The sequence below is a fragment of the Mesocricetus auratus genome, unplaced genomic scaffold (assembly GCF_017639785.1).
Source record: "Mesocricetus auratus isolate SY011 unplaced genomic scaffold, BCM_Maur_2.0 Super-Scaffold_100691, whole genome shotgun sequence".
In the NCBI taxonomy this organism is placed as follows: domain Eukaryota; kingdom Metazoa; phylum Chordata; class Mammalia; order Rodentia; family Cricetidae; genus Mesocricetus; species Mesocricetus auratus.
The window spans coordinates 39,239,087-39,266,508 of NW_024429267.1; the positions used below are offsets into that span (position 1 = coordinate 39,239,087).

General features: G+C 43.7%; 2 protein-coding genes and 2 long non-coding RNA genes across 5 annotated transcripts in view; 1 reads left to right on the forward strand and 3 right to left on the reverse strand.

Annotated features, from left to right (window-relative positions):
- Window positions 1–4,167, forward strand: part of Stag1 (stromal antigen 1) — a 272,956-nt gene extending 268,789 nt beyond the window's left edge. For both annotated transcript variants that reach the window (XM_040740365.1, XM_005072015.4), the window contains exons 33-34: window positions 1,994–2,074; window positions 2,162–4,167. In XM_040740365.1, the coding sequence (XP_040596299.1) occupies window positions 1,994–2,074; window positions 2,162–2,185 (105 nt within the window). In that variant the 3' untranslated portion in view covers window positions 2,186–4,167. The remainder of the gene's footprint in view (window positions 1–1,993; window positions 2,075–2,161) is intronic.
- On the reverse strand, window positions 54–16,684 carry LOC110341237. Its single transcript, XR_002383124.2, has 3 exons — window positions 16,596–16,684; window positions 1,684–1,776; window positions 54–206 (listed from the first exon to the last, which is right to left on the reverse strand). It is a non-coding gene; the product is annotated as an uncharacterized LOC110341237 (long non-coding RNA).
- On the reverse strand, window positions 14,426–15,962 carry LOC121137679. The gene is made up of 2 exons (XR_005874989.1): window positions 15,111–15,962; window positions 14,426–14,593 (listed from the first exon to the last, which is right to left on the reverse strand). It is a non-coding gene; the product is annotated as an uncharacterized LOC121137679 (long non-coding RNA).
- Window positions 16,685–18,512: 1,828 nt separating the features above from the next.
- Pccb (propionyl-CoA carboxylase subunit beta) overlaps window positions 18,513–27,422 on the reverse strand; it is a 66,594-nt gene continuing 57,684 nt past the window's right edge. The window contains exons 11-15 of the mRNA XM_005072016.4: window positions 21,792–21,899; window positions 21,509–21,609; window positions 21,057–21,155; window positions 19,944–20,043; window positions 18,513–18,805 (exon numbers count right to left, since the gene is read on the reverse strand). Coding sequence (XP_005072073.3) covers window positions 18,684–18,805; window positions 19,944–20,043; window positions 21,057–21,155; window positions 21,509–21,609; window positions 21,792–21,899 — 530 coding nt within the window. The 3' untranslated portion in view covers window positions 18,513–18,683. The remainder of the gene's footprint in view (window positions 18,806–19,943; window positions 20,044–21,056; window positions 21,156–21,508; window positions 21,610–21,791; window positions 21,900–27,422) is intronic.

Genomic DNA, 27,422 nt, shown 5'->3' on the forward strand with positions numbered 1-27,422 from the left:
ATACAGATATAATTTATTTAACTTTATTTTATATACATTGGTTGAAGGTATCAGATCCCCTGGAACTGGAGTTACAGACAGCTGTGAGCTGCCATGTGGGTGCTAGAAATTGTACCCGGGTCCTCTGGAAGAACAGCCAATGCTCTTAACTCCTGAGCCATCTCTCCAGCCCCTCTCGGGGCTACTTTTAAGCAATCATTTGGGTCCTAGCCAAAAAAAAAAAAAAAAAACTAGGTTTTCTGTTTGTTTGTTTGTTTTGTTTTTTAAAAAAATCTTTTGGCACAGCATGTATATTTAGCATCTTGTACTTTGAATTAGAACCTAACAATATATACTGTATTCTAACATTTGATAATTAAATATAGAATGTAGAACTTGTATATTCTGTTTACAAAGAGTAACTTTGAGATAAGATTAATATAGACTAGCTAAAGCTAATATGAAGGTTTTTCATGAGTGGTAACACATGAAGCTGTGGTTTTTACAGTTCCATTACATGGCCCAGGATATTGGCATACGCCTGTAACACCCAGGAAGGGATGGGAGTTTGAGACAAGAGGATTGTAAGTTCAAGACCAGCCTAAACTACATACTAAGATCCTATCTCAAAATACGAAACACTGGGACTATGGTCAGTGGTGTATGTGTATAGCACATGCCCAGGGGCCCCAGGTTTAATCTTTAATACCAAAAACAAGTAAAAAGCAAAATTGTCATTGGTTATAGGTAACATTAAAATGTACTATAACTGAAATGACATGAAGGAAAAAGAGCTAATAGACTCGGTGAAATAAGACTGACTTGCTATTTGACAATTGTTAACACTAGGTGGCTGGTAGATTAGTGTTAATGTTCATTATACTACTTTCCCAGTGTTGGCTGCAGCTGCCATAACAAATCCCATTCTTGAACGACTTAACTTGCTGGGAGTCAAGGAAAGCAGAGTTGGTTTTGAGTACTCCTTGACTTTAGATGGCTGGCTTCCTCCATTGTCTTTATGGGCTGGCAAAATGGTTCAGCAGGTTAAGCTGCCTCCTGCTGAGCTTGATCCCCAAGACTCCAAAGGACCCCCAATGTCTTTCATGGTCTTTCCTGAAGCGTTGCTCAGGGATGCCAGTCATTTGACTAGACGCCCTTGCCTGTATTGCTGCAGTTTTGTTTTGTTTTTCTTTTACTACACTAAACCCTTTTAAAAGACCTTGTATCTAAATAGACTCCTATTCTGAAGTTCTAGCACTTCAACATATAAATCAAAGATGGCATAATGAAGCATATATTATTCTGCCTTATATGTTTTGAATTTTCCATCATGAAATGTTTTGGTATAACCTTTGGTAGAACTTTCTGCCCTACTCCTTCCCCAAAAGCATTCCATCTAACTCCTTTGGAGAATTCACTGATATTCAATATGTAATTCATCATTTCTGTAATTACTCTGTCCTTAAAGGGAAGGTATTCTCTGTATTATAAATCCACATTTTTTTTTCATACATAGTCTTGTGGCTAGTGAGATGGCTGAGAAAGAGGCACCCTTGCTCACCTTCCAGAAGACCTGTGTTCAGTGCCCATAACCCACATTGGATGACTCACAGGATCAAACAACCTCTTCTGGCTTCCTGGGCACAAACCCACACACAGATTTTTAAAAAATTTTTTTTAAAAGTCAGGAGTAGTGGCACATACCTTTAATCTCAGCACTCAATAGGCAGAAGCAGGAAGTTCTCTGTTAACATGAAGCCAACTTAGTCTATACAGCAAATTACAGGCCAGACAGAGCTACAAGCAAAAAACAAAAGTATTAATTGAAAGTCTTTCTCTCTTTTGACAATCAAATACTGCTTCATTTTTAAAATCCATACTTCAGATACAAGCCAGATTCTCATTTTCCATTTAAATTTGACTCTTAATTGTCCATATGTGTTTTTGTATTATAAGAAATAGTAATGTTTATTACAGTTCATTTAACTGGCAACATAAATGATTCTCTTTTCAGCCCCCATCAAGAAATCGGCGAGAAAGAGCTGAGCTGAGGCCAGACTTCTTTGATTCTGCAGCTATCATAGAAGATGATTCAGTAAGTACCAAATCATCACTGCTTTTTATTTATACTTCCTCAGTCCTGAGGATATAGAAAATAATTGTATTTCTCATTTTTTTCTAGGGATTTGGAATGCCTATGTTCTGAAGTCTGAAGAAAATTTACAAATCTGGAACTCTATTATTTAGAGCTAGAGGCCTATATACTGTGATAGCTTGTATGGGGGAAGAAACACTTTTGATGTGATCTAATTTGTTTTGTAATCAAATGATTAAAGATTGGTCTCTTTTGCAGTGACAGCAGCATGTCAGTTACCCACGGAAATGTTGGTGAATGTCACCTGGGAAAGACCGACCAAAAAAAATCATTTGTACTCTAATGTTGGACTTATCTCAGTACAGATGTGTGTGTGCTTTTCTGAAAGGAGGAAGATATTTTAAATTTTTAAAACAGCTGTCAAAATGAACACTGTTATACACCTGTTTTATGAAAATTCAGCATTGAGTAAAAAAATATTTTTAACTTTATTTTCCTGTTGTACAATTTAAAAACCGTTTTAACATTTTGCCTTTTTATGTTTTAAAAGCTAACCATTTTTATTAAACTATGAGTAAGCAGCTCGTTCTAATCGCCGAAGAGTGTTTTTGGAGCTCACTGGATTTGGTTGACCTTATAAAACAGAAACACTGAAGGAACAGAGCATGGACAAGCTAAAATAGAGTTCTAACATCGTGCGTCTCTGCCAAAAAACCACACACCCTCTGTGGACGGATGTGAATTCCCAGATTTTATATACTCTTGAATAAAAAAGGTTTATTTTTATTTATAAGTGGACATAAATGTCCATGCAGCCATTTTTCCAACAGATGCTGTACACCGTTCATTTTATATAGAATAGGAAGACTCAAATACAGTGCATTTTTCTATTGGTCTTTGTTCTGTGCATTTTTAGCAACTTCTACCAGCAAATAAAGTATTCTCAGTAAAACAAAAACGGTTCTCAAGTCATCGGTCTTGCTGTTTCTAACCACTTGTTTCATGCCCTGCCAAAGTCAAGTTACACAGACTTCCGTTTTCATGAAATGTTTCCTTGCCATTCAGAAGTACTTTTAAGACATGTAACTGTCTTCTTCCCATGCACTTAATTACCCTGAACCTGCTAATTTTGTGAATTTGTTACCAATCATAGAAGTATGTGCTGCATAGAAGTCTGTGCTTAGAGGGTGACGTTCCTAAGCTTACCTTGAAATACAGCTACATTTCAGTGTTAAGTGTGCATATTAAGAAAAATTCTTTTGGAGAAAGAAATTCTGAATCTTCAGTACAGTCTTCAGTGGTTTAGAGTTACAATCTGCTTACTTTTAATGACTTGCTATTGTTTTTGAAAGTCCACTTTTTCCTGATTTTAATATAGGCTCCAAATTTCCAAGCCAGCCTATCCACAGCTGTTTCTGGGCTGGTTTTTAAAATAGCACCAACAGAATTGAGAGGCTTTCCCTTTTTACCAAAAATGAAGAGCATTTTTTAAAAAGTATGTGAACTGATTATCTTTTGTGTGGGAAAGCAAAACATGATTTTATTCATCCTTTTAGTAGACAAGATTTTTCTCAACATTTGTACAGTTCAGAGGAAAAAATACACACACACAAAAAAAAAAAACTTGGTCACCAAAAATGTTTTACCTACTAACTCAGCAAGTCCTAGGCTCCAGTTAAGAGATCTGGAGCCTTGCTCTCACCTAGCAGTGTGGGCTCACTGGAACTCAAGGGGCAGGGATGAATGGACTGTCCACCTCAGCCCTGTCTGGCTGTGATTCTGTCCAGGGACCCATCTTTGAGGGGCCCTGGAATAAGCACAGACTAACCCTATGCTTGACAGTCTCCAGTGAACAACACATGCTGACTTTGAATTATGGACCACCACACAACAACAAAGAAGGCTTAATCTCTACTCCAATGGGTTTCCAAGTTCAGTTTGAAGTCAATCAAATTTTTGTATTTTCAGTGTCTCCTTGATTGATTTTGCTAGTAATTCTGTAAATTGTACATTTGCAATATGAAGTTTTTTTTTCCTTTTGTACAATTTGAAACTGATGCTTCACCTTTCCTTTAATAAACTATTCAAAATGAGGCTTGTGGTGGTCATCCTGTTGTTGCTCCTGGGCAAGGGGGCAAGGTTTACAGAGACTGTTTCCTTGCTGCTGCCCTTAAAAGTTTGTTCTTTCAGGTGACTTGTCACATGATAGCAAGACTTTCATGTGTTTTTGGTGAGTTTTGTTTTGAGACAGGGTCTCACTTAGACCAAACTGGCCTCAAACTCACTGATCCACCTGCCCTTGCCTCCGTCTCCCAAGTGTTAGGAGTAGACATTTACCACCATTCCTGGCTAAGGTGTTTTATTTTTAAGAAAATAATTAAGAATTGTTAACAAGTTTTGAATTGCTCAAATTTTCCTACAAAGAATGATGAGGCTAAGTCCTCTTTCCTCCTACCTAAGATCCTGTGTGTTGCTCCTAGTAGTAGCCCTTTGGCAATTTCCAAGATTCTACAATTGGAAATTGCATCTCTGGAATGTAGCCAGACCTCACTCTGAAGCAGTTACAACCTACACTGTTTATGTTCAGAGTCATTAAATAGCTCAAATTGCCAATGTAGAAGAGGTAAGAACATGAGAGATAGATAAATCAACAGGGCAACCAAAGAAGGGGAGCTATGTTTAGTCACAGTTTTCCCTACTGTAATTTTCATCTGGGACAGACAGGCTTATTATAAATCTGAGCTGTGACCTGAATAGTTTGCCACTCAGTCTTGGCACCCAGGTAAGAATCCATAAGTAAGTGAACAGTAAATGCTTTGTGGTTTAGACTGTGTTAGACTCATCACTGAAGCTGGCTTAAAACTGAAGATCCGTGGAATGCAAGACAGATGAAAAGCACAAAAAATATTCAGTGAAACTATAGGGAAAAAATGTCCTGGTTCTAAAGTATCTTGAACAATCAGCATTTAGAATAAATAGCATGGTTGAAGAAGAATATTTCCACAACAAAAAAATTAAAATGTCATGACTACATAACAAAAACATATTCAAACTAGCAAGAAAAACATGCAAATTTGCTTGCAAAGGCAAACCCATCAAAATAGCATTAGACCTTAACAGAAATCCTAAAACCCAAGAAAACATGAACTAATGTATTTCAAAACTTGAAAGTAGTTGCTGATCAAAACAAGCACAAATGAAAACAATGTATACACACCAAGCCTAAAATGTAGAAGAAAGGGATGTAAATCCTACACAGGAGGGAAAAAACGCCAGAGCAAGGAATAAATTCCACAGAGGACTGACAGACAACTGAAAATCTTGTCTGGAGAGGTGAAGACATGCTTCACAGTTAAGAATACTCACGGCATTTTCCTTCCTAGCAACCAAGTTTGGTGGCCCACAACCAACGCTAGATCTAGGAAATCTGACATACTTCTGCCTTCTATGAGTATCTGCACATATTCAACCACCAGCAAACCTCTAGTATGAAGAGAGAAAGCAAAAAAAATCCCAACCATTAAGGAAAACATCAAAATTAGAGAAGTATGTAAACTTCTTTCAATAAGTAAATAGACATTTTCTTAGCCCCTTGTCTGCTTAGTTTTAGAGTCATTTGGGAAAAAAGTCAATTGAGAAAGTGCCTCTATGAGATTTGCCTATAGGCAAGTCTATAGGGCATTTTTTGTCATTAGTGTCTGATGTGGGAGGACCCAGTTCATTGTAGATAGTGCCACTCCTGGGCAGGTAGGTAGTCCTGGGTAACGAAAGCAGTCTGAGCCAGTCATAGGGAGTACACCAATAAGTACAGTTCCTCCATGGCTTCCGTCAGTGATAGACTTACAAAGTGTAAGGTAAAATAAACCTTTTCCTTCTCAGGCTTCTTTTGGTCATGGTGTTTTATCATACCAATAAAAACCCTAAGACATTCAGAAAGAGATAGAATTTAAAAGCAAAATGTACAAGTGGCTTGTCTACAAAAACAAAACAAAACCCAGAAAATCACAGACTGAAAGTGAAAAAATCGAAGTCAAACAAATGGAAATTGAAAACAAGCTGGACCAGTTATAATTTTATCTGACAAGACATTAAGCCAAACTAGAAAAATATAAAGGCAATAATTATTCTAAAGTCTATCAGTATCTTACAATTGCAATATATACTCACTGAATGTTTATGCACCCATTTTCACATATTGTTGAATAAATAGCTATGATAGTGGGTGACATCAGTACCTCAAATTAATGAATAGATATAGAAACCAGAGTTAAATTGGATCTCAACATACTTAATATATCTATATAATATTCCATCTAAAAACAGTAGAATGCACCTTCTCAGCAGCCCATTTTAGGTCAAGTGTTAAACACAAAAAAAGTAAAATTTATTAGATCATAGTGGAATAAAAATAGAAATCGACAATAGAGACTATTCAAATGTATATGGAGTAAACTGTGCTTGCATGATTAGTGTACCTTTGGAAAAAATTATCCAGAGAATTTTAAAACTAGAAGAAAATGGAAACACAGCCTAACAGAAACATTTGGATAAAGGTATTTTGGGGGGAGAAAAAAAAACGTTTTGTTTGTTTTCAGGTGTATGTGCATATCATGCCTATGGAAACCAAGCAATAATGGGGAAGTCTCCTTTTACCAAGTGCTCTAAATCAAGTTGTCCAACTTAGCACAAAGCACCCTTACCCACTAAACCATCTTGCTGGCCCAACAATAGCTTTTCTAAGAAGAAAGTTTAGATCAATGACTTTGCATTTAAAAAAATTCAAACTAGGCCTGTTTATTCATTCCAACCACAAATGCAAGGTAAACCTGGGCAACTTAGTGAGAATACCTGAAAATAAAATTTAAGAGCTGAAGATAGCCCAGGGGACAGCATTTGCCTAGTACGCATGAAACATTTTTCAGTAACAAAATAAAATAAAAATTGTGAAGATCCCATGCCTCATGGTCTGAGGGAAGGAAGTAAAATCCAAGTAGGTAAGAATTACAGGTCACGACAGAAATTAATAATGCAAATAAATTTTTTATAGATATGAAATTCAGCCCTTGGGCATACTAATCAAGACAAAGAAGACCCAAGTTAACAAAACCAGATGAAAAAGAAAACACTACAAAAGATACTAATGAAATCCAGATAATCACTAAGAAAGAGTTTGGAAATGGCCATTCATACCAGGCAGTGGTGGCACACACTGCTCTACAGAGTGAGTTCAAGGGCAGCCAAAGCTGTTACACAAAGTAACTCTGTAAGTAACTCTGTCTTGGAAAACAAAAGTAAACCTCAAAGGAAAGAAAAGTAAAAAAAATAAACAAAAAATCAAACAGTATTTTCCTCTTAAATATTTGGCCTCCTTTTTATTTTTGTTTGTTTAGAGACAAAGTCTCACTATGTAGCCTACCTGTCCTGGAACTCACTCTGTATACCAGACTGGCCTTGATCGCACAAGAGATTCACCTGCCTCCTTCTCCCCAGTGCTGAGATTAAAGGCATGCACCACCATGCCTACCCTCGCCTTTTTTAAACATACCAGTACCTGTAACTTGGAGAACATTGAACAGAAAACAACAACAAAAAGTGGTAGTGTCAGACTTCCTTTTTTTTCCTTAGTCTATGCCTTTGGAGAGAACCAATTCCTGAAAGTTGTGTGCAAAAGCATGGACACACACAGCACACAAAGTTTGGTTTTTATCTGTAATTATCAGGGAAATTGAAGCTCAAAGCTGAAAATAGTGTGACTGCAACAAGTCCAGAGCTAGACATAACCATTGAATTCTGTGCCTTTCAAGAATTCCAAGTCCACTCTATGGCCAGTATTGCCCTTATAAGAACATAGGAAGTCAGGTGGTGGTGGCACACACCTTTAACTCCAGCACTAGAGAGACAGAGACAGGCAGATCTCTGTGCATTCAAGGCCACCCTGATCTACAAATCGAGATTCAGGGCAGCCAGGGCTACACAGAAACAAAACAAAAACAAACAAAAATGAAAACCACAACAAAACAGAAATGTCACTGGTGAAACAGACACAAAAGTTCTAAATAGTAGTATACTTACAAACTGAATTCAACAAAATATCATGAGCAAGGTGATTTGAATCCAGAGATTTGAGAATGGTTTGATAAAGATACCTATATGGCATATAAATAGACAAATAAATGATTATCACAATAAAGGTATAAGGTGCTTAACAAAATTCAACATTTCTTTATTTTAAAAAGAACTCTAAAATAAATAGGAGCAGAAGGAATGTATATATTTTCACATATGTAACAAAGATAAAGCCAAAATCATACTCAATGGGGAAAAAACAGCATTTTCTCCAAAATCAGAACTGAGATAATGTTTTCCCACCTGCACTTTTACTTAATATACTCCTTGAAATATTAGCCAGGACAATAAGAAAACTGGAAACAAATAGGAACTAAAGAAGCCAAAATATAACCCAGAGGTGTGGAACATGCCTTTAAACCCGACACTTAAGAGGCAGAGGCAGGAGGATCTTTGACTTTGAGGCAAGCCCAGTTTACAAAGCAAGTTCCAGAACACACGGCTACACAGAGAAACTATGTTGAAAAAAAAAGAAGGAAGCCAAAATATTCCACTGTGCACATGATGTGATTGTTCTGTTTAATAGTCCCTAAAGACTCAATCAGAAAACTCTTCCAACAGTGGAGCAGGATACAAAATCAATGTGCAGAAATCAGTAGCTTCTCTATATCCCAGTAATGAATCTATAAAGAAAGAAATTGGGAAAAAATTCTATTCACCATACAGGAAAAAAAAAAGCACACAGACACAACTAGAAATAAAACTAATCAAAGAAGTGACAGATATTTATTTCAACTTTAAACTACTGAAGAACCTGAAGATACTAGAAGATAAAATTTTCTTCTGCAGTAGTTTCTTCTGAGTCCAAACATTCCTACCAGAAAAGATGGGAGAGACTCCTAAGACGCAAAAGGTAAATAATTAACAAGTCTCAATAAGTTCCAGAAACTAACAAGAGCAGCAGAGAAGGATATCTGACCTTCTGCACACATGAACTTATGAGCCTGTATACCACACAAGCATGCAGAATCAAGCACCCACAAAAATAATAACAAACGGATTACACTTGTTCTATCTCACCCCATTCAAAATGGTTATCATCAAGATAACAAATGACAAATGTTATCAAGAATGCAAGGAAACAGGAATCTATATAGCGCTGGTGGTAATATAAAGAGTACAGTCAAACAAGTGGAGGGTATTGTTAGAAATAATTACAGGGTCACAAAGAGAGAACTACTACTCCAACAAAGTGTCCAGACAAAGCAATCCACTCTTGGATAACAAGGGTGTGAACAAGGGAGATTAAAAAGTGCATTGGCTTTTATTCTACCTCCGCTGGTGACTGTCTCTTCCCCATTGGTTGGGCCCAGCCTCACAGTCTCAACTGGCCAGTCTGAAAAGAACTGGCACACAGGAAATGGAGGAGGGAGGAAAAGGGGGAGGAGTCACTGCTTCTCATAGAAGGGCCATCATATTCCAAGAATACAGCAGTGGGCCTTTGTGTGTCCAAAGGGTTTACTGTGTGTGGAGGGCAGGGGGTGGGGATGACAACCACTATCGATTGGACTGCCTGGGTTAGAAAAGCCATAGTATGAATATAAAAAGCAGGCCTTAAGACCCATCCTAGCCTGCAATCCAGCCTCTTGCCTAAGCAGACCAATTCCTCTTTGACTCCAGACGCTGTAGCTACCTGTTAGGGTCAAAGCGGCACCCCAAAATGACAGTGCTAGTGACAATGTCTTAAAAGACTTTGGCCCGGAAAACAGGGTTATTATTGGGTAAACAGAGGCCTAAAGGTTGGTTTCTGAAAACAGAAACCTCCCTTAATTCACCCCAAAGGTCAGCTACCTCAGACAGGGCCTCTAGCTCAAAGCCCCCCACCCTGCTGGCTGTCATAGAAGATCTGCTTGCTTTCCCAGCCATATTGCTCTTCTCTCTGCCCCCCAAGAGGCAGCCATAACAAGAGTTTGACCTCCAATAAGCCTTTCTTTCTACTCACGGAGCATTCTGGTTCTGCGGTTTCACTGTGCCCTGCCCTGGCTTACGCTGCACACTGACAGCATCATGTCTGGCACCTAACAATCTATTCTTTGTGTTCTCTTTGGGATCTGTGCTTTCCCAAGACTTGGCTCTAGACTGCTACAAAGCCACAGAAGCCTTCCAAGTCTATCCATTTCAAAGTGTCAGCTTCCTGTGACACCTGGCTAGTTCTAGAGACACATTGCTAAGGAATCTCTTGCGTTCCGTCTAGAAACCAGTAAATATATCATGTAAAGCAAATGTTAACACTAAAGCAAAACAAAACAAACCCCAACAAAACAAAAAACAAACAAAAATACCATAGAGGTTTGATGTTACCTTCCTTAGTATAAAAGGGGTAACTCCCTGAGGGCTCAGTGGCACCAGGGAGTTCATGAGTATCATGGTTTTTTGTTTGTTTTTTTTTATCACATGTGGAATTAAATAAGGTGGTGGCAAAGTTATAGAGCATTCAATTCACATCATTATGATGCCACTAGACAAGATGGTGACAAACCACATGGTTACTTTCTCATTTGCTCACCTTCCATGGTAAAATGAGCCCATTCTCCATCATGACACAAGTCCCTGAGAGATCCACATACAACAGGCTAAATGTGGACACATATAAGCACAGTTAGGTTAGCATGGATAAAGGAAGAGATGATCTGTGACCTAGTAGCCCCAATTGGCACAGAAACAGGAAGGAACTCCATAGTTTCACCACAAGAAAGTAGAGTCCACATATCTTACCACACAAACTATAAGTTTAGATGCCAAACACTTATCTGGATCTTGTTTTAACCACCCATCAACCCCCAGGAAACAAGATACTGCTTAGCACCATTTTATCTCAGGCACTGTGTAAACTGAGATCAGACAGTCTGTGATGTTCATTATTGGCTAGAACTTAAGACCTTTGAAAACCAATTTGTCAAAATACTTAATCCTAATTTAAAACCTTAGTAGTCTTGTGTGGCATTTGGGGGGGGAGGGAGTATTCAGGCAAGGTTTCTCTGTGCAGCTCTGGCTGTCCTGGAACTTGCTACTTAGATCAGACTGGCCTTGAACTCAGAACTCTGCTTTGCCTCTGACTCCCAAGTGCTGGAATTAAAGGTGCATGCTACCCCCACCTGACCTTGTGTGGCACTTTTATCCATCTAGAAAAATAGCCGCCAACCAGCCTGGTCTACAAGAGCTAGTTCCAAGAAAGCCTCCAAAGCCACAGAGAAACCCTGTCTCAACCTCCCCCCCACCTCCCCCAAAAAAGAAAAGAAAAACAGCTGCCAGATGGCATAATTTAAGTCAGTTAGATTTAGCCACACAAAGAGATTGGCTTCATCTCTTCTACCAGACCTGATCCAAGGTGTTCTAGGACCTGAGGGGCCTGGGTAGAGAGAGAAAGACAGGAGAATCCTATGACCACAGAGGGAAGACAGGGGCTTAAACTTAAGATTGGCCTTTTTTTGTTCAATCTCTCCTTAAGTAGATCAGGGACAGTTATATTGAACAAGCTAAGAGATCTGTGGGCCAGCTAGAGAAATTGGTTTTCCTCTGTGTGAGGGAAATGTTTCCTTCTTTTGGTTCCTTTCAAGTTCTCTGTACCCATGTTATTTTTTCCGTCTTGGTTTGTTTTGTGCTCAGTAGCCCTTTGTGGAATTTTCTTGCACTGAGTTTCATGTCAACACCTTAGGATGACCCAACCACCAAAGGAATACTTTGCTGTTGTCTCCAACATCTCTTACCTTTGATCTGTGCACAGAGAAATCCTAGTTGTCATGGTAATTTCCTTGGGTCAGTTCTTCCTGCTTTGTGCAGACTTCCAATCCCTGGGGTCTTTTGCTGATAGAGCCCAGCACTCAAGAACCACCAAAATAAGAGCTGATGACACATGTCTCCCAGAAGGGGGTGGGGGTCTGAAGCCCTCCCTCTGATGAGCTAGGATCCCAAATGAGCCCCTAAATTGTTAGAATAAATTCAGGGTTACAAAGGAAGACATCACCATTTCTACTAAAGTGTCTGGGCAAGGCAAGTTTTACTCTTGATCAAGAGGGTGTGCTTAGAAGACCAAACACTCTGAGACAGGAAATGCATTTGGTTTTTATTCTAACTCAGATAGTGACTGTCTTTTCCCCTCTGGTTGAAGTCCAAGTTCACAGTCTTCATTCTGGCTAGTCTGGAAGGAATTAACACACAGGAAATGAAAGAAGAAGGGGTCACTGCTCCAAGTCATCAAATTCCTGGAATACAGTAGTGAGCCTTCGTGTAAACAAAGATTTTACTGGGTGGGAGAGTTTAAAACATTTGCATAAAAGTTTCATGAGGTGGGAGAAATGAAAAGATTTGAATCCCTAAACACAAGAGTGTAAAGAGAAGCCTTCCTTGAGAGAAGCCTTCCTGCCAGCCTGGGTCCAGAGCCGTATCAGTCCCAAATAAACACACAGGAGGCTATATTAATTATGAAGCCGTTGGCCTTGCTTGTTTCTTACTGGCTAGCTCTGACTTAAGTATTTATCCCATAATTGTTAATCTAAGTATTTCTCTTACCGGAGAAATTTCCGGGCTTCCTACCCCATGGCGGTTACATCTTGACTTCCTGTGTTTCTCCTTCCCAGAGTCCTCCTGGACTCCTAGTCCCACCTATCTTGGTTCCCTATTGCCAGCAGTGCTTTATTGACAAATACACAGGACTTCCCCCATCACAAGAGTCATGGTATTTTACAGAAAAGATTCATATTTGATTGTTTCTTACAGTATGGAGGCTCCTCACAAAACTGAAACCAGAGCAACAGTAAGAGCCAGCCATATCACTCCTAGGCATATCCATGAGAGACTCCCCACTTACCTCAGAGAATCTGCACACTCACATCTACTACACATTGACAACAGCTAGGGGACAGGAGAAACTTAGGCACCCATCATCCACACAAATAGAGAAACAAAATACGTACATATACACACAACAGAATGTAGTATTCCTCTATAAAGAATAGTGATATTGAGACTGGGAAGATGGCCCAGTGGACAAAAGCACCTGCTGCAAACCCTGGCAACCCCGGTAACCCCTGGGACCACAGAGAGGAAGAGAAAAACTCCTTCAGGTCATCTTCTGAACTGCATGTGCGCACGTACGTACATATGTATGTATGTATGTACATTGTATATGCACAGGCACACACACAAAATAGATGTGAAAAAGTTAAGGAATGACACCAAGATTATCTTCTGACTGCTGCATGCAGACTGTCACACATGTACGCCTGTGTTCACATGAGCACACACACATGCAAATACACAAAAGAATAGTTTTTAATGTCATGGATACCAACAGGCTATTACAGAAGGACACCCAAGTAGGATGATAATGGAAGAGAAAGGTGATCTAGAGAGTATAAAACGTCATTTCACATCATAAGAGAACAACCTTGTGAGGAGGAGAGGCTCTGAGTGAATAAAGTCCTGAGTGAATGTGCATTTTGACACGGGTCTGTCCTGTCCAGGACTCCAGTTCCAACTGACCCATGGAAACTGGCAGGGTTCCAGGGAAACATGCGTCTATGTTGTCTGTTCTTGGTCCCTTCCTTCACTGCCCCTAGCCGGGGTTCTAGGTGCCCAAGCCATGTGGTTCATGCTGGGAACAGAACCACTGTGCTACCTTTTCCATGACTGTGAAAAAATACCTCAGAGCACCAATTTGGGAGTAAGAAGGGCATACTGTTCAGCGACTCTGTCCTGTGGGAACAAGGCCTTCTTGCTCTGAGCAACGTCAGCAAATCATATCACGGCAGAAGTGATGGGGGAAGTCTGAGAACTCCGTGGGAAGCACAGTGAGGTGCTGGGATCCTAAGATCCCTTCCAGGGCACACTCCTCAGGGTAATGTCCTCTGCTAGGTTCCACCTCTCACAAGTTCTAACTAACAGCACCAGACCGGGGACCAGCTCTACAAAGCTTTGGAGGTCACCAATCCAAACATAGCATCCCTCTCTGGCCCCCTGTAGGAGGAGACTTTAGGACTGCCCCGCTAGCCACGCAGCACGCTAGAGGCCCATATGGATGTGGTAAAGAAAGGGCGGTGAACTACACTGCTAGCCACACCCACTTTAGGCGTGGCTAGAGGCGAGTATGGAGATGCTAATAAAAGCCCGTAAATGAGAGCTACACTCTCTCTTTTCGGCTTCCAGTTTTGTGGTGGAAAGCTACCGACTCACCTTGGTGGCCCATATTCTCTTGTCAGTAATTTCTACAATAAACAGTTGCCTATACCCTCAACAAGTATGCCGTTTATTTTTACAGCTACAGCCCCCCCCAAAGGCTCATGTCCATTTCATAATGCAAAATGCATTTTTAGATCGTCCAAATCTTTAGCTGGTCCAATGTTGCTCAAAAGTTCAAATGTTTTCTTTGACACACCAGGCAAATTCATTTGTAAGCTGCAGTGAGAATCAAAAGCAAGTTACACATTTCAAAGATACTGTGGTACAAAGATGGTTTGTACACCTTTAACCCCAGCACTCAGGAGGCAGAGAAACTCCTGCCTCCTGAGTTTGAGACCAGCCTGGTCTACAGAGTGAGTGCCAGGACAACCGGGCCTTTTTTTTTTTAGGGTTTTTTTTTTTTATGTTAGTAACAATCTTGTTTCACATGTCAATCCCAGCTCTCTCTCCCTCCCCCTCCTCCCCACCAGGTCCCCCAGTCCCCCACCCAATCTCCAGTCCAATCCCCAAGGAGGGCGAGGCCCTCCATGGTGGATCTCCAGTAATGACAGCCGGGACTGTTACACAGAGAAACCCTGTCTCCAAAAATCCAACAACAAGCCAAACCGAACAAACAAAAGAGCCCCAAAACAAAAGCAAACCAGCTGACGAAGTAGATCCTGCAAGTCCATGTCTAACATCCAAAAGCACAAGGTGATGTATGACGTATGCAGAGGGCATGCGTGTCCCTCACCTGTGAGCCTCCTGGATGCAGTCCGTCCACACAGCCATTCTTTGGGGGAGCTGGGCTTACTACCCGACATGCCCCTCACAGGAGGCAGCCCATATTCCTGGCATCTGACGTGCTGGGTCTCCACCGCTGCTCTGGCTTCATACCACACACATAGGAATTTCTTACAGGACTTCAACCCGACCCTACACAAACGAGTCACATGTGGGCCGCCAGACGCGGGTCCTCTGCAAGGGCGGGACTTGCTCTTAATCACTGAACCATTTCTCCAGCCTCCCAGTAATCAACTTCTTCAAAGTGTATCTTGGGCTTGCAGGTAAAGGTGCTTGCTTCCACGCCTGGGGACCAAAATTCAATCCCCAATGTTGGCAGAAGTTTCTTTCCCACCTGCCAGTTCCCAAATTACCGACACAGAGACAATATAAATTATAAATGTTCAGCCAACAGCGCAAGTTTGTTACTAACTCATATATTTAAGTTAACCCCCATTTCTCATCTATGCTCGGCCATGTGGCTTGGGACCTTTTCACAACACGGCATGCCCACCTTGGCTCTTTCTGCTGACGACCCTGGACCTCGCCTTCTCCTTCCCAGCATTCTCAGTTTGTCTCTCCCACTTAACCTTATTCCGTTCAGCTATTGGCCAGTCAGCTTGTTTATTAAACCAACGCAGTGACATGTATTCACACAGTGTAAAGTTCCACAACCCAAGATTCCACCAGTTGCCCTCTGACCGCCACACATGTGCCATGGTTCCCATACACGTGTGAACCCACACAGGATAAGACTATTTTCTAAAATTATTTTAGCTTCTGGCTTCAGTCCATGGTCCTGCGGCACAGTACAACATGGCAAAAGAGGAGACCTGTCCAATAATCGAGAACGAAGACGCACCAGACTCTCCACATCCGCCAAGCAGCTCAGTGACTGAGCGAGCTCCAGCAATGAGCAGAAAGTTTGCTGGCAGGCAGGGCCCAATGCCCCACTCCCCCGAAATAACCACGCTGGGAAAATGGTCACCTTCAAGGAGCATGATCTATGACCAATAACCTCAGGCGCTCCTGACGTAGCACTGACGCAAAGGGACAGCTGTTACTCTTACCTCAAAGTAAACATAAGGAAACTTCCAGACAAATCCAGATTGAGGGACTGCTTAGGTAAAGGGTGTAAACACCAGTTCTAATTGGTCTTCATGATGAAAGCCCGGAGTCAGATATAGGGGAAAACGCCGGGAGATCAGAGAAGGAGCAAAACCACAGCCTCCTAACCTACTCAACTTCCCAGCCGAAGAGACTGAGCTCCTGTGTTGTTCAGTGTTTTACTCTTTTCCTTTTGGACTTTTCTAGGTCTTTTGTGGGGCCGCCACCCAGTTCCCAAGTAAATCACACACAGGCTTATTCTTAGTTATGAGCGCCTGGCCTTGACTCGTTTCCAGCAAGATTTTCTTATCTTAAATTAGCACATCTACCTTTCCCTCTGGGATTTTACCTTCCTTACTTCTGTGTATCTTACTTTCCTTCTTACTCCATGGCTGGCTGACCCCCTCGGCTCCTGGGTCTCTCCTTGCTCCTCCTCTTCCTCGTTTTTCTCCTCCTATTTATCCTCTCTGCCTACCAGCCCCGCCTGTCCTTGTTCCTGCCTCGCTATTGGCCATTCAGTTCTTTATTAGGACCCCCGGGTGTTTAAGCAGGCACAGTGACACAGCTTCACAGAGTTAAACAAATGCAGCATAAACAAGTCACACACCGTAAAATAATATTCTATCACACTCCTGTCTCCTGCCTTATCACTTCCTGTCTGTCTGTACAGACCTCAAAATGACTTTGGTTAGCTAGTGACTAGCTCTGCCCTTTGATCTTCAGGCAAGCTTTATTTGTTATACAAACAAGATATCACCACAGAAGGGAACTGATCGTCTGAGTTTGATCCTCAGACCCACATGGTGGAAGGAGAGAACCAATTCCTGCCAAGGTGTCCTCTGACCACACACAAGAGCCATGACAGTCATTTAAGACACATAACACAACATGGGAGTATGCTCAACATTAACTACTGGAGACTCAGTGCCAGGCACACGATACAGGCTCAACCATTTTCATAATAGTATTTGGAAACATAGAAACACCTATGTGGTCTGGAAATCGCAATAGTCAATACTGAATACTGCATCTTAGTGAGAATCTACTCTGCTAGACAAACTAGAACTGCAGACATCTCAGGTAACCATCAACAATTCATAGCAAACGAGGGCTTGCTCTAACATTCCCAATTAACAGTAAAGAAACTGAGGCATATAAACTCAATTGCTCTAAAACCATATTATCTTACCTAGGGATAAGAATTAGTTCCTTGGGCAAGGATACACAGGTACTATTAGTCTGTTTTTTATTACTAAAACAAAACACTGAAGGCAGGCTTATTGTGGGAATTCATTCCACCAGTAGCTCTGGGGTACCGGCCTTAGGGTTATGGCTTCTTGTCTGTGGACTTGATCACTTACAAGGAGAGAGACAAAGGTCCCATGCTCTCTTAGGTTGTGACGACTGGGTCAGGTGGCATGAAGCAGTGTATGGTTGGTTTCCAGCTCCCTTGCGGCAGAACGGAAGGACTTGGCAACTGGTCCTGTGTCCATGAGTCATATATGCATATATGTGTTTATCTTTGTGGATCTCGTAGCACAGGCTAACTTTTTTTTTTTTTTTTTTTTGGTTTTTACGAGACAGGGTTTCTCTGTATTGTTTCAGAGGCTATTGGTCCAGCCCGACAGGCTAACTTTTTAAAGTGGTTTAGTTAGCTCATAGCTCTGAGATCCGATGGCAAGGCACTACTGTGTGGAAGTTCTGGTGAGAACCATCCCGGCTGCATCACATGACGGGGCCTGCACAAGAGTGTGCGTGAGTGTGTGTGCATGAGTGTGTGTGCATGTGTGTGTGCATGTGTGTGTGCATGTGTGTGCACATGTGTGTGTGCATGTGTGTGTGCACATGTGTGTGTGCGTGCGCGTGCACATGTGTGTGCGTGTGTGCATGTGTGTGCGTGTGTGTGCATGTATGTGTGTGCATGTGTGTGTGCGCATGTGTGTGTATGTGTGTGTGCATGTGTGTGCGCATGTGTGTGTGGAGATCACAGAGCCAGCAGGCAGCTAGGGAAAGGCGAGAACTGAGAACACCTTCATGAGAACCAAGCATGGCCAACCTGGCCTCAGCACCGCGCTGTGTCTCACCTCTCACGATCACACGCAGGAGACCAAGCCCCAACATGTTGACCTGTGAGGGCCACGTGAGCCACATTATTGCTAACCAGGGCCAGCTCCAGGCAACAATACTAGAATTCTATCTTTTTTTTCTTATGGTTTTCTTGTTTTGATTGAGATTTTTACTATAAAAATGAAATATTTACTCAAAATAATACCAACAAAGATTTTAATACAGCAAATAATTTTACACCAGGCACAAGAACTCTTTCTGAAATGCCATCAACTTCCAAGGTATTAGATACCACATTTCATGATTATAAAGGCAGGGGTGGCTACAAACAGTCGACTGTCTAATTCTTGGTCTATTTCCCTTGAATCATTCACAATGGGATGTTTGCGTGTTTCCTCCAAGGACGATGGACCTTCTTGCTGGCCAAGACGTCCAGGTCAGAACATATCCGAGCACGCGTAGAGGATGGCTGGATGATGTCATCCACAAACCCTGGAACATCAAAGAAAAGGAGGTCAGTATGTGGGTGGCTGAAGTTGTCACCTACCCTGGCCACACTCTCAGCCCCACAGACCAACAGTGTGGCCAGCACCTGACCTGGCAGAGAGATGTCAGGCCCACAAACCCTAGTTGGACCCAAGGCTTCCCGCTCTTCCAGGTTCCCAAGTTTTGGCATAGGAGCACTAGGCCAGATAAAAATATGTGGCCTCTCCCTCCTGCCTCGATCCAGGGCCTCTACCCTGCCAGGATGGGCTCAGCAGGAAATGAAATTAAGAAAGTATTCATGGGGCTGGAGCAATGACTCAGCAGTTGAGAGGAGAGCACTGCTGCTCTTTCAGAGGAACCAGGCTGGGATCACTAAACCTACTTCAGGCCATCTGAAACTGCCTGTACCTCCCTAAGGGACCTGATGCCCTCTTTTGGCCTTGGTAGGCATGTGCGTACACACACACACACACACACACACACACACACACACACACACACACACACACCCATACATACGCATAGACAAGTAAATGATAAAACTTTAAAAAGAAAGAAAGCACATACAACAACTTCTCCTCCCTGTCCATGGGTCCTCGTACAGTAAAATTTTGTTTCCTCCATGGAGAGAGTTTTCTTCCCAGCCCCTGTGACTTGCTTTTATCAATACAATGTGACGAACGTGAAATGGGGCTTCCAAAACCTAGACCTCAGGGCCTAAGCACCCTTCATTTTCAGCTACTCTTGGGACACCAAGAACAAAAGCCCAATTGTTCTAGAGAAATGAAGAAGGACCAGCAAGCAGCCGACATTACCTTAAAAGAAAGGCCAGCTTGGACTGTCAAGCCAGTGGCAGACTACAGTGAGAACAGCCCCAGCAGAACCCAAAGAACCCCCCAGCTAGTGAGGGGAAGAGAGGGTTTTAGCCACCAGGTCTAGGGTGGACTAGACCATCCCCTAGAAACAGAACCCTGTCAACATCCTGCTCAGGTCCACTGTGCAGTCCCAGACCCTGCCGGGGGCAGCCCCATCACTCCCCAGGCAACAGAGGCGATCGCAAAGGTGAAAGGCGACTTCAGACTTTCTAGAAAGAACAAGCAAACGACTGGGCGAATGAGCGGCACCTGCCTCCACCAGGCCCTACCTCTCACGGCTGCAGGGAAAGGGTTGGCGAACTTCTCCACATACTCCGCCTGGGCGGCTTCCACGTCTTGGTGCCCTTTGAAGATGATCTCCACAGCACCCTGTGAGAAGAGTTAAGGTTTCCCCAGAGTGGTGTCTCAACCCAGACAGCCATCAGTTGTCACTCTGTGGCTGTGAACCTCCCAGCCAATCAGAGCAAAGAGACATCCATGCACAGGGCTGCCTAGCATCCAGTCCATCCCACTCTCCCTCTGCTCTCCTTACCCACTGTTCTCTGAAGCCAGGACATTTAGTCCGCTTCCCGCCAAGTGCTGTTTTCTCCTTCACTACCAAGCCCTGGGCATACAACACTCTGCCAGTGGTGGTGTGAATGGGAATGGACCCCACAGACTCATGGGTCATAAGGAGTGCACTATTAGGAGGTGTGGCCTTGGAGGAAGGGGGGCATGACACAACACGGATGACAGGCTTTAAGGTCTCCTTTGCTCCAGCCACGCCCAGTGTAGCTCACAGTCGCTTCTGCTGCCTGCAGATCAAGGTGTGGAAGTCTCAGCTCCTTCTCCAGCACCATGTCTGCGCACACGGTCATATGATGGTAACAGACTAAACCTCTGAAACTGTAAGTCAATCCGATCAGATGCTTTCCCTTAGGAGAGTTGCCATGGTCATAGTGTCTCTTCACAGCAATAAAACCCAAACTAAGACAATGACCAGGGAGTACACTCTAGAACCCTGAAGAGTCACCTGGCTCAACCCTGATAGCTCTCAAAGCCACCAAAGACAGAACTTTAGTTTCCAGTGGGCAGAAAGAGGTGGCTCTGAGTACCCCAAGAGATGAGATGAGGTAGTGACAAACTCTGTCCCAACGGTAAATTCAGCTGACTCTTCTCTCTCCAGGGATCCTACCCAAAGCCATCCTTTCCTCTGCCATGAAGATGCCAATCAATGTGCCTGCCTTTGGGAAGACAGGGAGGACTGCCTAGGAAGGGGACTTTCCAGGCTTTAGACCCTGTTCCTTTCAGTCATGATCTGGCCTCTTTCTACATTCCCAGTCACACAAGGACGCTATCAAAAGAGTTCCTGGGCACAGGAAAGTTCCGTTAGATGTCTTTACCTTTGCGCCCATGACTGCAATCTCGGCTGTGGGCCAGGCATAGTTGGTGTCACCAAGAAGATGTTTGGAGCTCATGACGTCATAGGCACCTCCATAGGCCTAGAACAAACCAAATGCTGAGTGTCGATGGCAGAGACAAGCAAATCATGTCCCTAAACACTTCAGAAAGCCAAGGGAGATGAGGCATGCCCACTGGCCCTCAAGCCAAGGTCTAGAAGACTCATCATAGTCTTCACCACCTGCTGCTGTTGGCTTTCCCTGCTTCTGGGAGACCATGGACACCCCTGCAACATGTGTGAGCCAGAAAGAGCCCTCCAGACATTTCACAGGAGTGAGCAAGAGGCATGCCCCCTTCCAGAGCAGGTCATCTCTCGGCAGGCTACCTCAGCCATGTTGCTGGGAGCATGAATGGTCATGCTCCCAGGGGACAGACTCTAAGAGGAGGGCCTCACCTTCCTGGTGATGACTGTGATTTTGGGCACAGTTGCCTCAGCAAACGCATAGAGCAGCTTGGCGCCATGTCGGATGATGCCACCATATTCCTGCGCTGTGCCTAGGTCATGAGGAAGAGTTACCAGGCAACATTAGAGCCCTTGCAAGATCTCATGGCTGTGACAACCTCACAAGGCCCTATCTTCTGGACAACAGAAGACAGAGAAGTCAGAGCTCTGGGGACCATGAGACCCCCACACCAAACATAACCACCTCTCCCACCACACTTGTGCCAAGACTCACCAGGCAGGAAGCCAGGGACATCGACAAAAGTGATGAGTGGAATGTTGAATGCATCACAGAATCTGACAAAACGAGCCCCCTTCACAGATGAATTAATGTCCAAGCACCCTACAAGGAGAGAGATTGCCATAGGAAGCTTCTAGACACACCAACTCTGTCCACAGTGGAAATACTCCCCCATCAAGCACCCAGGCCTGGCTTCTGAGGCTGCACAGGTTCATCTGACTGCAGTCAGGAACACTCCCGCCAGGCAAACAAGGCTTTGCTACGCTAGTGGCAGAACATAGCAGTCTGGAACATCGAGCTGAGCTCTTTCCCAGAGATGGAAGAGCAGTCAGCTCAAGTCCAGCCTGGTTTGTCCCAAGAGGACCCTCAGTGGTAGCTGTCACTCAGAGTGACTCTAGAAAATGCAGAGCTGGACTCTGACTCTATGTTCCATCAAGTTATTCCCCTGCGAAGTAGGGAAGTCATCACCTCCTACAGCATTGTAGGAGGCCCAAAGGACATGGCTCTGCAGCGTCGCCTTGAGCAGGTCACTAGCAGGTACCAGTAAGTCTCCCATACACTCAAGGGGACTTTCAGACTTATCTCTGAGACCAGCATGATCCTGGAGCAAAGACAACATAGACAAGCAAAAACCTTCACAGACTTGAAAGTGGATTATCGAGTCATCAATCATAAACATAGTGACGATAACATATAAAACATAGCAATAACCCACAGCTGAATGAATTTATTAAAAAGAAATTAAAATTGATTTTAACACATACACACAAAATAATAAAATCAGAGCTGCAGAGATGGCTCATTTAATAAAGTGCTTTCCACACAAGCCTGAAGATTTGAATTCAGATCCTTAGCACCTATATAAAAGTCAGGCACCATGGTGACATCATCATAGAATTCCAGTGCTAGGGTGGGGTATGGGGACTCCTGGGACTCACGGTTGGCTGCACCAATCAGTGAGCTCTGGGTTCAGAGAAGAGACATAACCCCTGTCCCAAACATATAGAGGTGAGCTAGCGGGAAACTCCTGCATGGAGCTCTCATGCATACATATGACCACACATGATCACACACACACACACACACACACACACACACACACACACACACACACTGACTGAACAAAGGAAAAAGATTTTCTGCGATGACTCTGAAATAGAGAAAACACAGCTAGATCGCCATTCATGTTTAAAAACTAGCAGCAGGGGCTAGAGAGACGGTTCAGTGGTTAAGAGCAACAGCTATTCTCGCAGAGGACCCAGGTTCTGATCCCAGCACCTACATGGCACACAGCAATCTGTAATTCCAGTTCAGAGGATTCAATACCCTCTTCTGGCCTGCAGAGACACTGCGCACATGTGGTGGACAGACATACATGCAGGCAAACACTCACATACATAAAATAAAATAAAAGACTAAGTCAGGATTGTGATTAAATTCCTACAATTTGATCAAGCAATTTTTCGACAGCCTTTTACACTCATGGGACAAAAGAATGAAACTGATAAGGCACACTCTCCCCAACTGCCCAGTGCTCTGAGGACTTGCTCTGGGGTAGAGCAATCTGATTGTGGTCTTCGAGGCAGGGACCTGGGCGGCTGCCTACCATGTGGGATCTGCCTGGTGTGACTGAGGAGCTCAATTCTTAATTCCATTTCATCTAAATTATCTGCTTATATCATTTTAATACTTTAGGAACTGAAGTATTGAAACTGTAACATATCTACGCATATGTGCACCCACACAGATAATACAATGAAGATGAAACAATTTTTAAAAGAACAGGGTATGAAGTCAAACTCTTGCACAAGCTAACTTAAAACTCATGAACTGGGCTTCAAACTGGGCTGAGACAGGGCACCTCCCCAGAGTGCATGAGACCCTAGGTCCCGTTCCTAGCAACACACATGCATGTGTGTACAAACTTGCTGATGACACAGGACTTCCTATTGGAAGCTGGGGATGGCAATCAGGAAAATCTTTGCTGTGGGGCTGTCCTGTGCACAGGATGGTGAGCAGTGTCTCTGCCTTCTATTCATGAGACATGCCTCCTACACATTTGTGACAACTCAAACCATATTCAACATAGCCAAATGTCCCCAAGACATCAAAATGCCACCCACATGAAGGTTGTCCTTGACCTTCACATATGTACCACAGCAAGCACATGCCCTCACACACATGTGCATACACACACACACACACACACACAAAGGTGCACACACAAATGTACTTTTAAAACTAAGTATCTAATGGGGGAAAAGAATGAGAATTAATGCCTCTCTCTATAAACACACAAATCCGTTCACAATAGGTCATGGGCCAAACCACAAAGCCCAGAGCTGCAGAGTTCAGGGCTAACCTGACGACAGGGCCCAACAAGCCCCAACCACAAATGAAGACATCACCAGTTGGGACTTTACCAGATTTTCAAAAATTCTATGCAAAAGAGAAAACCATTAAGAAGTAAGGAGAGATGGGTCAGCGGTTAAGAGCACCAGTTGCTCTTCCAGAGGACCCAGGTTCGGTTCCCAGCATGCACATGGCAGCTCACAGCCAGCACCCAGGGGATCTAGCGCCATCTTCTGGCCTCCACTGGCACCAAACACACATGTGGTACACATACATTCAGGCAAAACACCCACACATGTGAAATATTTTGAAATTAGGAAGGGCCAGGTGTGGTCATGCACGCCTCAATGTTGGCAACTGGAAGGCGGAGGCTGATCGTCACATGTTTAAGGCCCATCTGGTATAACTGGCAGGTTCCAGGCCAGCCAGGGCTACATAGCAAGACCCTGCCACCCCTTCCCCCCTCAACCCCATGCTGGGAAAAAGGAAGAAAGAAACTGAACAGACATGAATCAAGACAAGTCCCAGGTTCAACACAGGACCCACGACCAGAGCAACAGAGAACCCTGGGAGCCATCAGAAACCTAAAGATCCAAAGGTGAGGCTCCCTCAGGAAGCACTCTGCAACAATGAGCAACACCTGTTCTACATGATGACAGGAGGGTAACTATCACACACTCAGCAGAACCTGAGAGATGGCCTTCCTCTGGGTGGGGGTGGAGGGAGGCACTGACACTCAAATCCAGTGCCCGCGCAGGCTGGCCTCTACCACCAAACTGCTGTTCCCACCCCGAGAGCCGTGCATGTCACTGTTGCACTATAACTACATACGTTTTAAATGTGTACACATCTCCAGCTTGAAGCACAAGCCTATCCTCCCTGGTTCTGGAGGATACAGAGCCAGCTTCAGTCACAGTCACTGTGTAAGTCTGTCTCAGCTGGCACGGCTGCTGGAAGAACACTCCTCTGCTTCAGAACTCAGGCAGGCTGAGTGGTGAGCTCTGCTCAAAACACAGCAAGAGGAAGACTTTTCTAAAGTGCAGGCCGAAGGCAGCATCTGGGGGCTGTCCACACAGACAGGCAGGGAAGACGCCTGCTGCGAAGCCTGAAGCTTGGTTCCACGTGGCGGAAGGAGCACTGCCCCCCACAGGATGTCCTCCGACCCCCACACATGTGCAACACCACACACAAATAATGTACTAGAACATTTTTTAAACACAGTAGTTGAGACTGAGCAAGTGATAAGAGTTGCCTGGGAGGAAAAAGCGGAGGGGAGGGTTTCTCTCAAGAACTCGCACATTCGTCAGCAGCTGCGTGTGTACAGGGAATTCAGAAAGCACCTGAAGGTCTAGGCCCAGAAACACAGTGAGAAGAGGTCCGAGAAAATTAGAAAACACCCTAATGTCAATACAAATGAAAACACATTACAAAGTCAGGACACGTGGTTTCCTGGTGGGCTTGCTTCTGTTTGGCTCCTGAAAAGCTAAAATACCATAATACTAGCTGAGCACAACCTAAGGGCACAGGTGAATGAGTATGACAAAAGACGAGCACACATGACAGAGAATATGGTCTTAGGGCTGGAGAGATGACTCAGTGGTCAAGAGAACTGGCTGCTCTTCCAGAGGACCCGGGTTTGATTCCCAGCACCCACGCAGGGGCTCACAACCCACTGTAACTCCAGCCCCCGGTGATCAGTGTCCTATGGTCTTCCCTCTTCCGGCCTCCATGGGCACTGCAGCGTGTGGTGCACACACTCATGCAGCAAAATACCCCAGCACACACAATAAATTAAAGATAGTCTCTAGAAAATACTTGAAAAAAGATGTCCACAAGTGGATAAATTCAGCATTCAACCGGGTAATAAAGAGCAATACTAAGAAAGAGGGCTGTATGGGAGGTTGGAGGTCCTACCCTGCAGAGAAACTGCAAGGGGCTGGGTGGCCATGAGAGCTGCTGGTGCATTCTGGGATCCTAGAAAATCAAGTCCTAAGAGAGGAAGACTGCGAGTCTGCGGACACTTGAGTTACTTAGTGAGACTATCTCAAAATAAGTAAATAAGTAATGCACACAGGGAAACGATCGCATTTCAGATTTAGAGAATTGTTCATAAGGGAGCACGGGCAGTGAATGTACTAGAAAAAGACTAAACCAACAGTGTGTTTTTTGACACAAGGTCATATTGAGTAGCCCTAAGTTGTCCTGGAACTTGCTTATAGACCAGGCTGGCCTCGAACTCAGAGATCTGCCTGCTTAAGTGCTAGTATAAAAGCATGCCATACTCCAGCCCAAACCACAGTCCTAAATACACTTAAGGAGATACAGGGAAATATGACAACAGACAAAGAACAAGGATACAACATGGACAAAATGAGAAAACCAGGGAGAGACCACTTAAAAAAAAAAACTAAAAAATTCCAGAGCTGGAAAATGCAGTGACTGCAGAGGAAATCTACTAGAGGTGCAGCTCAGTAGGACATTGAGCGGGAAGATCAAGGGATGTGGGGCTAGAACGAGCAAAAAGCTCACATAGCTCACAGACCCCTACGTTAGCCAGGACGCTGTCCTTACACAGCACGCCAGGAGCAAGGGCACCCGAGAGACAGCACCAAGATTGTACAGTGTCTGAAAACTCCTCATGACAGGACATGAAGTTACAAAAGCCAGAAACTCTAAAGTCAAGCAGGATAAATTCAGACCCTGTACTAAGAGAGATCATAGTGAAACTGCAGGAGGACCCAGAGTCCTCAAAGCTGCAGGTGACATGACTCGTGTACTCAATGGGTCTTCATTAGGTTAGCAAATGCTGTTTCTGCAGACGTGTGGGAGGTCAGAAGATAGACAACACATTTTAAATGCTAAATGAATAAAACTAATAATTCTATACCAACAGTGCTTCAAAGAGGAAGAAAAGCTGGAAAGTGAAGACATCCCAAGATAAACAGGTAAGCCGAGGAGCCTGTCACCCTAGACCAGTGGTTCTCGACCTGTGGGTCATAACCCCCTTGGGGGTTGAACAACCCTTTCACTGGGGTTGCCTAAGGTCACCCTGTATATCAGATATTTCCATTACAATTCCTAACAACAGTAAAATTACAGTTATGAAATAGTAACAAAAATAATGTTATGGTGGGGGTCACCACAACATGAGGATCTGTATTAACGGGTCGCAGTGTTAGGAAGCTTGAGAACAGCTGCCCTTGACATACCCTGTAGTAAGTGCTCCCCAAGTGCTCTGGGGAAGGCAGAGAGGCGCCCAGGCACAACACAAAA